The 17,605-nt window shown below is 40.1% G+C and overlaps 1 protein-coding gene across 2 annotated transcripts in view; it reads right to left on the bottom strand.

Moving 5' to 3' along the window:
• Nucleotides 1-3,079: 3,079 nt before the first annotated feature.
• Nucleotides 3,080-17,605, bottom strand: part of rai14 (retinoic acid induced 14) — a 51,650-nt gene continuing 37,124 nt past the window's right edge. The window contains exons 8-21 of one of the 2 annotated variants that reach the window (XM_013911412.1): nt 14,735-14,841; nt 14,408-14,592; nt 13,902-13,927; nt 13,452-13,538; nt 11,749-11,838; nt 11,445-11,570; nt 10,828-10,929; nt 6,644-7,354; nt 5,958-6,436; nt 5,155-5,323; nt 4,877-5,044; nt 4,643-4,801; nt 4,193-4,258; nt 3,080-3,955 (exon numbers count right to left, since the gene is read on the bottom strand). In XM_013911412.1, the coding sequence (XP_013766866.1) occupies nt 3,869-3,955; nt 4,193-4,258; nt 4,643-4,801; nt 4,877-5,044; nt 5,155-5,323; nt 5,958-6,436; nt 6,644-7,354; nt 10,828-10,929; nt 11,445-11,570; nt 11,749-11,838; nt 13,452-13,538; nt 13,902-13,927; nt 14,408-14,592; nt 14,735-14,841 (2,562 nt within the window). In that variant the 3' untranslated portion in view covers nt 3,080-3,868. The remainder of the gene's footprint in view (nt 3,956-4,192; nt 4,259-4,642; nt 4,802-4,876; nt 5,045-5,154; nt 5,324-5,957; nt 6,437-6,643; nt 7,355-10,827; nt 10,930-11,444; nt 11,571-11,748; nt 11,839-13,451; nt 13,539-13,901; nt 13,928-14,407; nt 14,593-14,734; nt 14,842-17,605) is intronic. The other variant, XM_013911413.1, reaches the window with a different exon arrangement.

Genomic DNA, 17,605 nt, shown 5'->3' with positions numbered 1-17,605 from the left:
ACCTTTGTGGTGTCTTTATTCAAAGTTAAAGCTTCAGGAAAACTGAAAAATCTGTTGAACTGTAGTCAAGTAACCAAACACAAACTCGTAAAAGTTGGGCTCTACTCATCATAAACCATAGCCTCGAACTTTTAGCCAAGTTCATCCTGCCACTCACAGACTCCAGACTTGGAGAGTTTTCTGCAGCTGTGATGCTTGACAAACATGAGTCCTAACTGGATTAGGGCCCACTAACACCCAAGGCCTGAGGACAGAACGTGTGTGAAAGCAAGATTGAGAGGAAGTTGTCGTGTAAAGGCAGAGGTGTGTGTGTTTTTGCATCCTTATGTGGAAGTGTGTCTTTGCCTGCGGGCAGAACACAGGGCCAGGGCAGGAAACGAAGTAGTTGTGCCACCGGTTAGAGGAAACAGAATGGCAGATACATTACTCAAGAGTCAGACTGGCAGGACTTCTGAGAGCCAAAGCTGAGAGGACATTGAAGGAGGACAGAGTGTTGACATGGAGGCTGGTGGGCCTAAACCAACAGAAAAACAAACAATACATCCTAGATTATTTTTTTTAATTCCCTTGATATATTAAACTCTGAAGTGGAGATTTGTGGATATTTGTTTTTAGGAAAAAACAAATATCAAATCTAATGGTGATTCAAAATGGCCTCACTATATCACATACATACACTAGATGCTCTTTAAAACTCTACTGAAGTTATATAACACCAAAAGACATTCCCTTTTGTTTCTTGATGGTGTTGTTTGAAAGTCTTTTCCATACAAAGTGGTCCGTTTGGTTGAGATCTCAGCCTGCTTTGCAGGGTATCATTGTAAATTTTATCTCACTTGGTTGTCCCCTGTTAGATAAAGATATCTTTGTAAAAACCACCTATTAGGATATGAAAGATCTAGTGTTAGTGATGGCCGCCATCTAGTGGTCATACATTACCTGTCCAGTAATTGTTGGCTGGTGATCTTTGCCAAGCATATGTGTGAGTTCATGTTTTAATGACTCTGAGATGAATGAAGAAACCTTGTGGCTGATTCTCTCAAAGTTGGATCCAAAACGTTTGTTAAATCTAATTTTGCTAGAATGACTTGGTGTTTGCAAAGGAGTATAGTGGCCTGCGAATATTGAAGTTGGTCAATACTGGTAAATACTTATGAGGCCAGTGCATCCTGTTAGTCGAGTCACATATACAGAGGTTTCTTGTTTGTTTGGTTTTTTGTTTTTGTTTTTTTGGGGGGGGGGGATTCTACCAGAGGTGCTTGCTGACTAAAGTGCCAGATCCTTAAAGTGTTCTGGTGTACAAGTTCAATAGTTGGTTTGCGTAGAAGAAGTAGTAGAGAAGGTGCAACTCAACAACCACTTCATTAGGTACACCTTGCTAATAGAATATTCACATGACAGAATCACACAGTAGCAGCACTGTGGCATGATGGTTAGCATTGTTGTCTCACAGTAAGAAGGTCATGAGTTTGAGACCTTTCTGTGGAGCTTGCGTGTTCTCCCGTGTCTGCATGGGTTCTCTGGGTACGTAGTGGGGTTAGGTAAATAAGTGATCCCCCCATACCATTAAACCACAACCAGCACCCTGAATTGTTGATACAAGCCAGGATCGATCCATCTTTCCATGTTGTTTATGCCAAATTACGACATTGCTTTGCAAATTTTATAGCAGAAATTAAGACTCCTCAGACCAGGCAATGATTTTTTTAATCTTCTGTTGTCCAGTGTTGGCAAGTCTGTGCAAATTGTAGGAGTCCATTTCAATAAAGGTTACTTTTCTCTATAAACCCTAGAGATGGTTGTGTGGGAAATCCCAGTAGATCAGCATCAGTCACCATACTACATTCAAAATCACTTAAATCACCTTTCTTCCTCATTCGGACTCTCTGAACTTCAGGGGGTCGTCTCGGACATTTCTACATGCCTGTTGAGCAGTTGAACATGTGTACCTAATAAATAAACCAATTATGTATTGTGTTATGTAGTGTTCATGTATGATCCCCAATCATATGATTTACTGTTACCTTCCTATTAGCTATAAGCACTCAGTCATCACTCATTTTCTGGTTAAATGCTACTCTTTCTTAATCATAACAGAAAACAGATAAATGTGCAGTATCTTCAAAATTTATTATGTGGATAAAATACAGTTGTCAAACAAGTTTCTCTTTTTACTACAAAAGTGTTAGAAAAGAAACAACCAACAGGACAAGCTGCTTCTTTGTTTCCCTTTCTTGGTAAAAACGTTTCAGTCAAGGCTTAGAGAAAACGAGAAGAACTGAAGACAGGCATACGATCAAACAATTCTCAGACGGGCGATAAAGACCTGGTCAGTGAGAAACAAAGGTCAGTCACTTAGATACAATTTAATTCAGTATGACTCCAGTTAAACAGTGAACGGGTTGTGCATTTTAAAAGTGTCCAATAGAGTACACTGTACAGTGTTTTCCTGCACACACACAAAGGAGCACTGAGAGAAAGAACAGTATTACAAACTGAGGGAAAGGGGGGAAAAATGCAATTTCTGGTAAACATAAATAAATTAAAAGATGGTACAAAGAATCCTGTTGAAGCTGCTGTAGAACCAAAAAAAAATACTGTGTGATTACAGGCACATGATAGGAGAACTTGTGTTTTGTTTTTACACAACTCAACCATCTGATATCAAGCAATACATTTTACATGCTTTTCATGTAAGAGATTGCAACTCTTAGAAGAGTAGAGGGAATATAAAAAGTAAAACTCTTATCCCCCTCTGTGTCAGAAAGACAAAAATATTCAGCCCACTGCTGGACTTTTGTTACAATTCAGATTTGTTACTTTTTTACTACAGTAAACAGTTAACCCCTCATATGTAAAAATAATAATAATAATAATAATAATAATATTAAGAGGAAAATGTTCTAATTCAGGTGCCACTGGAACAATAGTGCGTTGTTATATTCGAGGAAAAACATTGACACAAAACAAGGACATCTAAGATATCAACCCTTATCATTTAAGTACAGTTATTTAAAAACAAAACAAAAAAAAACACGACAGGGTAAAACAGCTCAATAATTATTTTTTTTACATTTTTTTTTTTAACTGATAGGAAAAAATCAAACAGCATTTTGCTTTTTCTACATACAAGTCCAGCAATTTTTGAGCTGCTGTAGAGCAAAGACTCATGCAATTGTTAACACAGCACAAATGATTTTAATTCTATCGGGAAATTGTGGACAGTTAACATTTTACAGCAAACTCAGATAATACTAACACTGCTGTATCATAAAATAGACACTTGAACAGAAACGGACTCACTGTTTTCACTGGGCTGATGGGTGCATGTGTGGAACTGCATGTGATTTAGGGTTACTGCACATCTTCAGTGTAGTGTTAACATGTACACACTTTAAATTTGGCTGGTACACACACGATAAACATCTGGTTCCTCTGTTTATCTGAATTATCAGTGAGCTGATGAGCACAACCCTGACCTGACAAACATGCTAACATTAACGCCCCAATTCCACCTGGTATGAACATGCACGCTATATCTAGATCCTGACAGCCGGTCCATGAATGTTTGCATTCATCCTGGTATTAAAACAGCCTCTCATTGTCTTGATTGTGCATGCGATGTGATTAACAAGATGAGCTGGGAGGACACGGCCGACTTCAACTACATGTGCGTTCACATTACAGTAAGCTACCTAGACGACATGTTGATACCAGGTGTAGGTTAGGTAACTGGGTCAAAATGACATTAGGTAAAGGCAATGAACACCTGATTGTAAACCAGTTCCTTATAAACAAATCCTCAAGCTTCATCCAGAGGCACCGTGTGTCTGACAACATGCTTTTGGTAAAGCACTCCCTGTTTGTCTCAGGAGGCTTCGTTGGCTTGGCTTGGCATCTTGCACATCATCAGGATCTGCTTCAAGGCTTTCTGGACGTCCTCGTCCATCTGACCCTAAAGGTCCAAGACAGACGGTCAGTTAGTCAACTGACTAAAAATAAAGAAAACAACTGCTAAAGTGATTACTAGGTAGATAATATTAAGTGACATTCATTTGAAAATCCTTCCAACGAATCACAAACAAAAGTATCTGAATGCCTGACTTAAAGTTAGGTAGGGTGACCTGATCCCTTAAAAGTGAACATCATTAAGCTGTAGTCCAAGAAGACATAAACAAATGGATGGACTTACCTGAACAGCATAGAGGAGGTGCATTCTGTAAACTGACACTACTTCACTGTGTTGCTTCTTTGACTCCTAAAAAGACATGAGGCAAACCCAAACTTAACAACTGTACTTTATTTATATCAAAGCTAGTGTAAGTAATTTACAGAGCCCCCAGAAGGTTGCACTGTTGTGACTCCAGCAAGGAATAAGCTCATCAGATCTCTCTGATTATAACTGAAGCCTGGGGGTGGCAAACCTGGGAATGTGGCTGTTTCCATGGCTGTGCTTTGGCTGTTATACGTGTGTGTGTGTGTGTGTGTGTGTGTGTGTGTGTGTGTGTGTGTGTGTGTGTGTGTGTGTGTGTGTGTTGACAGATTGTGCTGTAACTTATTACAAAAGCAGTTTAAGGGAACATTTCTGTGACCTTTGTGGAGCTTTTAAACCGATTCGCTAATTATTAATGAGAAATCTTACAGCAAGCTGGTACTGCAGTTGTTTGATTTGCTGCTGCATCGTCTCGAGTTGCTGATTTTGCTGCTGTCGTTTGGAGGGGGAGCAGGAGCTGTAGGAGAGCTGTGATAGGCTGTTTAAGGCATCCTTCAGTTTCACCACCTCTCGAGACAGGTCATCTATCTACAACAAGATAGAACAAGTTGAACAAGTTCACCGTGAAATGAAAATACTTTTAGCTGCCATTTCATTACTGACCCTCTTGTTCTTTTCTCTCTCTGATGCAGTGTGATTCTCCACCAGCTGTTTGAGCTGACACACAGCATCCTGGGACTCAGCCAGTTTGGAGGTCAGCGTCTGGTTCTCCTTCTCCTTTGACATAACTAGCTCCTGCAGGGCTTCTCGCTCTGCACCATTATCCCGTGCCTGATGGATGGATGAGCGGTTAAGATAAGTGTTAAGAATAGATAGTACTAAATGTTAGAGAGAAAAGAGCCTTTGGAAAGTGGATATGTTGTTTTTGCCTATCCTCCCACCTTCTGCCAGGCATCAGCAGCCTCCAGGGCCATCTCATCCTGCTTCCTGAGGGCCTCCTGGAGGAGGTGTGTCAGATGGTTCACTTCACGTTCCAGCTGCTCCCGCACTGTGTCATGCTCCACGCGGGAGACTGAGTCATCTGGGGTGACATCCTTCTCAGCTGTCAGCCTGTTTGTGAAGGGGACACATGGTAGTAAATAGAAGTACATTTTATTCTAGCAGGGAGGAACATTTAATGGAAATGGATAAACCCAGTAACCCTGTAATTGATGTGAATATCTTTTAATATCTTTTATTTTTTTCATTTTCATATTTTAAAAAAAATGAGATAAATGTATTTCTCTAACAATCAAGATTAGTCAGCTTGTTTTTTTCTTTCATTAACTTGCCATTCTACAGATATACATTCCTAAACAAGCCAATTAGTATTAGCTGATAACACTAATACTAGCACTCTATTACCTCATTATGATCACTTTTGGCATCATTATGCTAAACTTGAGGCTGCTACACCACAAGACCTATCGGTGATTTTGTGGTACACTATGTGCATCCTTCTTTTATATATAGTCTGTGCCTTAATTTTATACTCATTTACTGATAATCATTAATACAATATTAGGTTCTTTTACTTGTTATCATTTCACATTATCCAAAAGGTTATTTATACAGGTGCGTCAATGTATAAGTAAGATTTTTGTTGTAGCCAACCAAGGTGGAGCTCAGTAAAAAATAGGAAACATGTTCATCATCAAAATTTGACATATTTAGTTTTGTGTTTGTGTTGCTATTTTTCACTCACCTGTGTTGAAGAGCCTCCACCTGCGTGGTCTTTTGATGTAGCTCCTCTTTCAAGGCTTCCACCTCATTTTCCAGCTCTTTGATCGCATTACCCAGAGACGACATCACCTGCATTTGATCAGCAAGAGCCACGGAGCTCTGTGCCTGAACCTCTGCCGCCTTCCTCAGTAGTGAAATCTCCTCTTGAGCAGATGAATATTTCTTCTCAGCCTCAGCTAGCAGCCTCTGCAGCTCCTCCACCTTACTGTTTAACACCTGCACCTGTTGTTCCAAAGTTGGAGAGGGGGAGGTACTCTTCTCAGCTTGAGCTTCAGCCAGCTGTTTCTGAGTGGCATTGAGCTGATTTTTGGTTTCACTGTAGGAGCGTGAAAGTTCCCTGCAGCGGAGCTGCAGTCCAGTGATTTCCTCATCTCGGGCAGCCTTCATCTCTTCAAAGTCTTTGGCTGCAGATTCAACAGGCACTGTGCCCTTTAGAGCCTCCTAAGCAACAGAAAGGGGATAAATTGCAGGCCATAAAGATGAATGATATGTGGCGAACTGCATTTTAAAAAGCAGTCTAAAGAAAAAAAAAAACTCTGCTCCTCTGATATCAGCTAAATCTTGAATTGTCAGCCTCAAGCAGAGATGAAACAGACTACAAAGGTTGGACAAATCAATTTTGTTCATATAGAAGAACCCTGCATTTACCTGGAGCACCCTGACTTCCTCCTGTGCCTCCTTGTACAGCTCCTCAAGTTGTGCTGCCCTCTGTTCTTTCTCTTTAGCGCTCTCTCTATCATCCTCCGTCTTCTTCAGTGCCTCTTCCAGACGTTTGATATGTTGTGTTGCTTTATCTACCTCTGACTCTGATTGGGCGAGCTGGGCCTTTAGCTGCGTTACTTCATGTTCAAGTGTGGATGATGTAAGCCTCTGGCTCTCCTGGCCTTCTCTCGTTCCCACCTGTACTCTCAGATTCTCCACTTCCTCCACAGCTTGGTGGTATCTCTCCTGAGTGTCAGTCAGCTTGGCTTGCAGCTCTGCTAGACTCTCCATCAGCTCTCTCTCTCTTCCTCTCTCGCTTTCATTGTCCTCTCTTTCCCTGCTTCGCTCTGGCTTCAGCTGAGCCTGAAGCGACTGGTTTTCCTTCCTGGTTTCAAGCAGTTTTATCTGAACTTTCTCTAATGTCTGCCTTAACAATCTGATCTCCTCTTCGCCTCCTCCTCGTAGTTTCTCCCTCTCGTCTTCCTCCAGTATCACAGAGTCAGCTCCTGGATCTTCCCCTTCTACTTGAGTGGTGGAGGGGACTTGAGGCAATGACTCAAACTCATCCTGGGTAGAGTGGAAAGATGAGTTGGAGGCAATGCTGTTTGGACGACTCCTCTCCTTCAGGTTTTCATTTCCTTGGAGGGATGGATGTTTCTGTGGGATGAGGGAACAGGCAAAAGTGAATGAAAGTGAGTGAGGCTGGAAATACAAAAAGCTCAGTAATGAAACTGCAGCTATGTTTTTCTCTCACATTCGCTTGGATTGATTAATTACAAAGAAAAAAACAGAGGTATTTATTAGACATGACACGATACCACTTTTTATGTCTGATATCATAAATGTGGATATCTGATACTGATATGAATCCGATATAGTGTATTTTGTAATCAATAAAACTGTTTTTTAATATCTTGCTGCATTTTGTATAAGTTCATACTCAAGTTTAAATAAACAACAACACTAAAGCTATTCTGTTATACTTGTATGCAAAAAATACACTGCACCCAAAATATTTCATAGTTCAGCAACACTGATCAATCTAATGCACTTAAACCTGCACCATCCTCCCTATTCTGGTGTTTTAAAGAGTACTTAGCAGAAATATTAAACAACCTAACTAGCAGGGTTGCCAACTCCCAGCAAAAATATTAGGGAACCACCCCCCACCTCACGATGCTTAATCGACGTAATCAACTTTAATTTAATGCAATATTAGGGGTGACCGTGGCTCAGGGGGTTGGGAATCGCATCTGTAACCGGAAGGTCGCCGGTTCGATCCCTGGGCTCTCTGGCCTGGTCGTTGTGTCCTTGGGCAAGACACTTTACCCTACTGGTGTTGGCCAGAGGGGCCGATGGCGCGATATGGCAGCCTCGCTTCTGTCAGTCTGCCCCAGGGCAGCTGTGGCTACAACTGTAGCTGCCTCCACCAGTGTGTGAATGTGAGAGGGAATGAATAGTGGAATTGTAAAGCGCTTTGAGGGCCCCGAAAAGCGCTATATAAATCCAATCCATTATTATTAGACTTGTATACAATTATGGATTTCTATACATTTAATCAGATCACCACTTTGGTTGTAAGATTCAGATAATTATTTATTAAAAGTTAGTCATTTTAAATGAAATAACAAAGAAAAGTATTTTTGGTGCCCCCCTCTCCCTGTTAATGCCCTGCCTAGCCCCCCTGGCAAAACTTTGCTAGACCCGCCCCTGCACAGTTTCCAGGTTTTCAGCTACATAAAAAAGGATCCTGGTGTTATTTGTCTCTCAGAAACAGTTCATAACTTCCCTTCAACTCATTCTTGTCACCTAAAAGGTAAACCTGTTTCTCCATCACTGTTCAGCTTTGATGATTCAGTAAGGACATCTGGTTTCATCTTCATGTTTCCCTCTCACCACATATCCAAACCGATATAATGAGCAGTAGCTTTTACAGCCGTGGCTCCAGCAAACACCAGCGAATACTAGAAAGTAATATTAAATCAATTCTAACAACAGCTGATCACGCTTAAACGTGCTGCTGTTGTTTATCCGCTGGTCTCCTCTTTCTGGCGCAAAGTGGGCGATAAACAAACAAGAAAAACGGGACTTGCGACAGAAAAGCCGACCAGCTGATCATTGATCAGTTTCATGGTTGAAGTAGCAACAGGGGAGGAAGGGGGAGAGAATGAGAGAAGAAGAGGCAGCTGTGCAGCAAAAACAGAATAACTCCAGCTTTGTGTCTTTTTTCCATTCTAGCTGAAGTACGAGACAAATCGATTCCTTTTCTCCTCAATATGAAACTCCGATGGCCAGTCCAGCTGTGGCTCCAAATATCAGTTGTTTAGCTTAACGCGGAAATACTATTCAAACATTCAGAGATGAACTTATACACATTTGCTTTACTTCTCTGGGATAGTTTTCTCCGAAATTAAATGCCGCGGTTTGGAAGCATGTAGTGAGGCTCCAAATGCTCCACCAGACCGCCGACAGGTCTCGAAGAGACAGCCGCTCTATCACGTGACACATACGATACATAATATCGGATTGGTCCATCTCTAGTATTTATATAGCTGTGGGTGTCTTAAGAATAGGAGTCAAATTTTTCATATAAAATATTTTTTCCAATTTATATTTATAAAAAAAATTATATGAATATGAAAATACACTATAAACTTTCACTTTTCTATTCTTACTGAACACTTAGGGCACTTCTTACTACAACCCACAGCCAGTGGCCATGTTTTCTTTTTATCACACAATCTGGTGGATTCAATCTCAGCCACATTTACACAATTTTAGGGCACAGTCACTTTATGAAAATACCACAAAGCTGGGTCAACTGTTTAATTTGATCAGGATTGGCAGATTAATTAATAATGCACACACCCACTAAATTAACAATTAAATATAAGATATTACACAAATGGATTATTGCTCATTTACTCAAGTGTACTGAGCAACACTTAGCAGCATTAAGGGAGGACAGGAGGGATAATTAGAGTGTCAGCTTTATTTATTTAACCTCCTAGGACCTGGCGTCCACATATCTGAACATCACATTTTGAGTTATTTAGACCAAAATATTTAATTTTGCTCTACTAGGGCCTGATATCCACTTATGAGGACATTATACTGCTACTGTTTTATCAAAATTTTAAACGAATATCCTCATATGTGGCTCTCGTTTTTCTTAGGAACAAAAAATCAGGTAAAAAAAAAAAAAAATCTGGTGATTCTTTGTTTTTACACTCATTGGGTCCCAATCAGCCCAAATATCAAAGAGAAGGTTAGAAGGTTAAACAGAAACCAGTGTTGAGTAATATTACGTTTAAAAGTAACATTAAATTAAAACATGTAAAAGTTGGACTACGTTTTGGTTACCAGAAATAAACACACGTCGTTGCACGTGACACATAAGCCAGTAAGGTCATTGCACTGATGCATATGCACACTATAGGTTGCCTTCTTTTAAGAATGTGCAGTTTGCTGGTAATCCTGTTGTTGTTGTTGTTGTTAGGCTGAGTTTTTCTGCAGTTTTCCTAGTGCTCCCAGGCATTCAGCTAAGTTACACAAGTTATTACCTTTTTAATATGCTTTAAATAAGCTCTAGGACAAAACTTAGAACGGAAACACAAACAAAAGTGTAATTATTCTGTGTGTTTATTAATGTGAAAAACGAAACAAAACAATAGTATACTTGATGACATAAAATGAATCCTGTTGTTCGAAGTCTTAAACGCTTTCAAAAACCACCGCAATCGTCTTCGTAAGCTTTTCAGGCTCCGGCTTAAATCACAAACAAATGTCACGTAATCTGTAGTTAAACTGACACATTCCTATTTCCTAAGTGTAACGAGCACGCTCAGTAAAGAGGCATTCATCATCTTCATGATTTCCCGCCGGGCATAAAAGGATCAAACACCGAAATACTGTAAGCCGACTTCTTCTGTGCTTCTGTTTTTCTCTACTTCTACTACATTATTTGTGGTTTGTTAAAAAACAGAAAACATTTTTTTTTAAATCTATCACTTTAAACAATCTGCAGTAGTAACCTGGCTTAAACAAGCAGTTTACTGTTGTTTCGTTGATTGTTTTTGGTTGTTTATTTCATAGCTAAACTCCTGAGCATGAATGAATGGGTTACATACCTTAAGTTTGCTTGCAAGTTGCTGGTTTTCCAAAGTGAGAGCCATAATCTTGGCTTGCAGAACAGAAACCAGAGCAGCAGACGCTGTGAAACTTTGCTCGGCCTGCCAGGACATACGCACACATACATTCACATACCAGACTGAGGCATAAAGACAACGCTAAGGACCACTACCTGCCTACTGAAAAACAACACGAGTCGTGGCACGTCTTAAGCTTAGTATAGACCTCCTTCAAGAATGCTGAAAAGCTGTTGTGTTTGTTTAGCACTAAACTACAAAAGCAGGCTGGCTTCTTTGTAAACATATTATACGTAGAAAACTGTTTAAGATTAATCTAAAGTTAAAATATTCAGTTAAAAATATGCACAACACAAACATCTCTGATTCAAGTTTTTCCTAAATGCATGAAAAGAGATTAACTTTCATATAAAATACATATAAATGCAGTATATTGACTCTATGTGGGGTACTCACATGAACAAGGCATGCTAATACTTATTATTAATTTAATTATTTTTCTCCAGATAATTTGGTCTAGTCAATACACCCGGTTTAAAAACCTGCATATATGGAAGTTAAATAAAGCACCAAAGTGTTGTCAACCATATATTAGTCACCTTTGTATCCAGCTCAGGACCCGTCACCGTCTCCACCGTTTGCTTCAGGTCTTCGATTGTTTCCAGCAGCATGTTTCTCTCCTTGTCAACCTCCTCTTTCAATGCTGTTCCTCTGATCTCATCTTCCTGTGAAAAAAAGGGGAGGAGAAAGGAGTGACGAGTGGCAGAAAAAACTGGGAGGAAAAAAAACATCATATGAAGGCTGATGGAAAGAATTTACCCAAGTACTTAAAATGGAAGCCTAAAGGCTAATGCAGCTTTTACTTTCATATTTCTTTTTTAATACCTTGTGTTTTTCTGTTACCTTGTAGTTGAATCTTTTAGGAGTGTCACTTTTGTTGGATGCTGGAGTGCCAGTAGATGTAACAATTGAAGGGGAAGAGGGTCCAGAGCTCTAAAGGAGGATTGTTGCATTAATTTTCCTGATAAATTACTATCATTGATTTGTCCACTTTTAATGTCGCTACCATCTCTCAGACATTTTACAATCCCTAAGGATGTCCTGTACTGCACTGACTGTTTATAGAAACAGCTTGCAAATGCAAACGCCACACTTTCCACAATTTTTTCCTTTGGCCTCTTAATAAAAAAAAAAAAAAGAGAGAGAGATATTAAATGCTAAAAGAGTTGTAGTCGCTAAACTTTTAATTGAATTTGGAAACAAAAACCTTACAATTAAAGCTGATGGTGTGCACTTTGAACCCATATGTATAACATAACTTACTTGAAATGTTTTACTAAACAACTAAAATAACATAAATTATGTCAGTGCATAAAATATACACACTGGCCACGTTAATAGGTTACCTGTTAAACTGCTCAGTATACCTAATACTAAATACCTAATCAGCGAATCACATGACATCAACTCAATACATATAAGCATGTATACTTGGTCAAGACAACCTGCTGAAGTTCAAACTGAGTAACAGAATTTCTGATTATTAAAGAAACTGCTGATCTAATGGGTTTTCCTACAAAAAACATCTCTAGGGTTTACAGAAAATGGTCAGAAAGGGATAAAATATCCAGTGAGCAGTAGTTCTCTGGGTGAAAATTACTTGCTGATGCTAGATAACTGAGAAGCATTGCTGGACTGCGTTAAGCCAATAGGAAGACAGCAGTAACTCAAATAACCACTTGATACGATCGAGGCTTGCAGAAGAACATCTCCAAATCCTCCAAGAACAGGAACGCGAGGCTTTTGATTGGCACAGACTCATCAAAATTAGACAATAGAAGACTGGAAAAAATGTGGCCTTGTCTAATGAGTATTGATTTCTGCTGCAAGATTCAGATAGCAGGGTCAAATTTGTGAGTAAGCATGATGAAAGCATGGATCCATCCTGCCTTGTGTCCAGACAGTCCGCATGTGTAATAAGTTCAAACTGAACATGAGAATGGAGAATCTGATGCTTGGCATATATTCTTTTTTTACTTTGCACCTATTACTAACAACTTAGCATCACTTAATACCTGGGTATTGTTGCTAACCATGTCCTCTAGCATAACATGCCACACCACAAAGCTGAAACAATCTCAAACTGGTTTCTTGAACATGACAAGGAATACAGGGTACTCAAATGACCTCCAATGTCACCAGCTCTTCAGGATGTGGTGAAATGGGAGACTTGCATTATGGACATCTGTGATGCTAACATGCCAATATGGACCAAAATCTCTGAGGAATGTTTCCAGCCCCTAATTAAATCTGCCATGGAGACTTGTGGCAGTTCTGAAGTCAAAAGAGGCTCCAACCCAGTACTAGAAAGCTGTACCTAATAAAGTGGCCAGTGATTATACATGCACATCAACAGAAAAATTCGACTGATATTTTCTCACCAGTTAATAGTTTGTCGAAGAGACCTTTACAGATAGTATGTAAATAAGCAATCGCTGATTTTGTTCTTATATTCCTTTGTATGAATACACTACAAACATGCATTAATATTAATATGGAGAGTGGCACACTGGTACAAGCCGCCAGACATAGACACATGCATTTACCTGAGGTGGGCTAATGGGAGGTGGAGGTGCTTTTCGTTTTTTGGGAGTTATGATCCGTTCATCACTTATCTTAGCTACTTGATCATGCTGAAGAGCCAGCAAAAGAGGCAGAGAGGGAAGGTGACAAAAAAAAAGAGAAAGAAAAGTGGGATTCAGTGCTGGTTAGTAAGAGGAGTCAATCGGTGGGTGCTACAGTAAGAATTAAGGTTTCTTTTTCAAAAACAGCAATTAAAGGTTTTTTTTTCAAAGCTCGGAATTATGACACTAACATATGAGAGAAACTGAACTATATTATTTGTAGCTATGAAACTGAAATTAGTCTGAAGTTGGTTTTATTCCTTATTTTACTTCCTAATTCTATAAATCAGTTGGCAGTGCTAAAATGTTTATTTACTGTCATCCGCTGTGGAATTTCACATGTTTTAGTACTTTTGATGGTCGATATCTTACCTGGGGACTTTTAGGAGACTTCGTATCTGCCAAAAAAGATGGAAAGGTATTGTTAGGTACAACACACTAAACATCTAAGAAAAATTCAACAGTAACAGGAAACCAACTGCAGGTGGCAGTGTTAACTTTGTGTTGAACCCAGAGCAGTATGGATCTCTGTCTCACAGGGGCAGTATGTGTGTTTTTATTGGCACTGATCAGGTTTTGGGAGGGCAAAAAAACCCTGAAAGCATTAAGACTGGATCTCACATTGTTTTTGGTTAGGGTTAAGACTGAGGTTAGGTACAGAGTAAGTTTCCCTGGAAATGTACTGGTTCACTGCAATGCCCTTAAGGGGGAAAAAACTAAAAACAAATATGCCTGCCTACCGCAGCCTGAGTGACATTGTCCGCAAAATTTACACACAAACCTTTACTGAATACTTCCTCAACACTTGCATAAAGCCACCTGCACTCACTTCCTATCTTTCTCTGAACTGTAGGTTTGTGTTTATGCACAACTCTTACCTGAGACCTGATGCTTGTTTAGTGCAGCTGAAAGGGCAGTTTTGGTTTCAGAGCTGCCTGAGACCTTAGCGTAATGTAAAACCTCATGGCCTTCTGCATCTACAGCTGACAAGTCTGCTCCTCTCTGAACCAACACTTCAACAACAGATACTGCGTTGGACTCGGTTGCGAGCATCAAGGCCGTCCTACAACACAGACAACACAGCATACCGATCACCACTTCAACATCAATCAAATATCCTACAATGAGCAACAATTTATTTGTAATTTTTTCCCTGTGTCTTATTGTGTGTCGACTTTGTTGGGGTCTTTTTTTGTTTTGTATACCTGCCACTGTTGTCAGAAGTGTTGATTTCAGAACCAAAGTCGAGCAAAGTGCTGCATACTTCTGCATGACTGTGTTTGGCTGCCAACAGCAAGGAAGTGAGGCCATCCTATAGGAGAAACAAACATAAAAACGAGAAAACAAAATGACTAAAATCATCCTATAGAGAAAAATAAAAGACAAGACAACATGACACAGATTTAAATGGACGCACACCCACAGCAATATAACTAGTCACAGCGTGGGCCTTGACAGACTATGGTAACTGTGTGTAAGGTGAGAAAAATCTCAGGCCTATGTGAAAAATGAGTGAATGTCTGCTGCTCTAAATGAATTCCCCAGCAGATAAACAGAAAAAAATTCAGATGGTATGTTTAAGATGAAAGAAATAAGAGCATGGGAAAATCCCCCAAATCATATTACTGATTGAGCTCAGCAGGTTGCAGAGAGTTGGTGGATGACTGCAGTATTTCATAAGACAGGCTATCCCATTTTTCTCCAGGACTGTCAGGGTCTGACCCCAAGTGTAACCCTTCACTTAACCTCAGTCTTGTAATGCTCAAGCATAAATATTTGACTGCCTAAGATGGATAAGGGAAATTCCCAGTCTAGAGAGAGCTACTTCATCACAGGCATAAGGGTATACAGTGGCTTGCAAAAGTATTCGGCCCCCTTGAACTTTTCCACATTTTGTCACATTACAGCCACAAACATGAATCAATTTTATTGGAATTCCACGTGAAAGACCAACACAAAGTGGTGCACACATGAGAAGTGGAACGAAAATCATACATGATTCCAAACATTTGTTACAAATAAATAACTGAAAAGTGGGGTGTGCGTAATTATTCAACCCCCTGAGTCAATACTTTGTAGAATCACCTTTTGCTGCAATTACAGCTGCCAGTCTTTTAGGGTATGTCTCTACCAGCTTTGCGAGACTGAAATCCTTGCCCATTCTTCTTTGCAAAACAGCTCCAGCTCAGTCAGGTTAGATGGACAGCGTTTGTGAACAGCAGTTTTCAGATCTTGCCACAGATTTTCGATTGGATTTAGACACCAGACAGGTCAGGGATAGTTATTGAGAAATTTAAAGCAGGCTTAGGCTACAAAAATATTTCCCAAGCCTTGAACATCCCACGGAGCACTGTTCAAGCGATCATTCAGAAATGGAAGGAGTATGGCACAACTGTAAACCTACCAAGACAAGGCCGTCCACCTAAACTCACAGACCGAACAAGGAGAGCGCTGAAATGCAGCCAAGAGGCCCATGGTGACTCTGGACAAGCTGCAGAGATCTACAGCTCAGGTGGGGGAATCTGACCATAGGACAACTATTAGTCGTGCACTGCACAAAGTTGGCCTTTATGGAAGAGTGGCAAGAAGAAAGTCATTGTTAACAGAAAACCATAAGAAGTCCCATTTGCAGTTTGCCACAAGCCATGTGGGGGACACAGCAAACATGTGGAAGAAGGTGCTCTGGTCAGATGAGACCAAAATGGAACTTTCTGGTGGCCAAAATGCAAAACGCTATTTGTGGCGGAAAAATAACACTACACATCACTCTGAACACACCATCCCTACTGTCAAATATGGTGGTGGCAGCATCATGCTCTGGGGGTGCTTCTCTTCAGCAGGGACAGGGAAGCTGGTCAGAGTTGATGGGAAGATGGATGGAGCCAAATACAGGGCAATCTTGGAAGAAAACATCTTGGAATCTGCAAAAGACTCGAGACTGGGGCGGAGGTTCACCTTCCAGCAGGACAACGACCCTAAACATGAAGCCAGGGCAACAATGGAACGGTTTAAAACAAAACATATCCATGTGTTAGAATGGCCCAGTCAAAGTCCAGATCTAAATCCAATCAAGAATCTGTGGCAAGATCTGAAAACTACTGTTCACAAACGCTGTCCATCTAACCTGACTGAGCTGGAGCTGTTTTGCAAAGAAGAATGGGCAAGGATTTCAGTCTGTAGATGTGCAAAGCTGGTAGAGACATGCCCTAAAAGACTGGCAGCTGTAATTGCAGCAAAAGGTGGTTCTACAAAGTATTGACTCAGGGAGCTGAATAATTACGCACACCCCATTTTGCAGTTATTTATTTGTAACAAATGTTTGGAATCATGTATGATTTTCGTTCCACTTCTCACGTGTACACCACTTTGTGTTGGTCTTTCACGTGGAATTCCAATAAAATTGATTCATGTTTGTGGCTGTAATGTGACAAAATGTGAAAAAGTTCAAGGGGGCCGAATACTTTTGCAAGCCACTGTAGTTTCTAAAAACTATGAGGAGCAATAGATAATACTCTTCAGCACTGAGTTGTTTAACAGACATTTCCACCGTGAAACATGTTTGGGGGAGGGGGATCCAAGTCTTTCCTGAAAAAAAAAAAAAAAAGTAGGAAAACGAACTTCAAGAAGCACTAACGTCTGTCAGCATAGTTTTGTGTGTGTTTTATATTACAAGGCTGCTGCTTTCACACACCACAGAGAACAGAACTATGCTCTGGGTTCCTCTGAGCTCTGCTAAACACTTTAACAGGCATGTGTCTGTGTTTGCCCTGTCTGTGTTTTATATTTCTCTGGAATCTAAAAGACAGAAGTAATTTTGTTCTTCTCTGGGTAATAGGTTCAATGCGTGTGTATAAAGGCATGTGGGCGCACAGGTGTATTACTTTTTTTTTTTTTATTTTTTTATTTTTTTTTTTTAATGACATCAGAAACAGCAGTATGCGACATTACGTGATGGCAGAGCTTCAGTTCATCCTTTGTCATTTTTTTTTTTAAATAAATAGGACAGGGGGAATGAATGAGAGAAAGAGGGGGAGAGAAAGAAAGAAAACCAAAGGGGAGAAGAGACGGTGAGAAGG

This window comes from Pundamilia nyererei, unplaced genomic scaffold (assembly GCF_000239375.1).
Source record: "Pundamilia nyererei isolate P.nyererei 1_Seehausen unplaced genomic scaffold, PunNye1.0 scaffold00063, whole genome shotgun sequence".
Taxonomy (NCBI): Eukaryota; Metazoa; Chordata; class Actinopteri; order Cichliformes; family Cichlidae; genus Pundamilia; species Pundamilia nyererei.
Note: the sequence above shows the minus strand (reverse complement) of the source record. Positions and strands in the feature narration are given on the sequence as shown.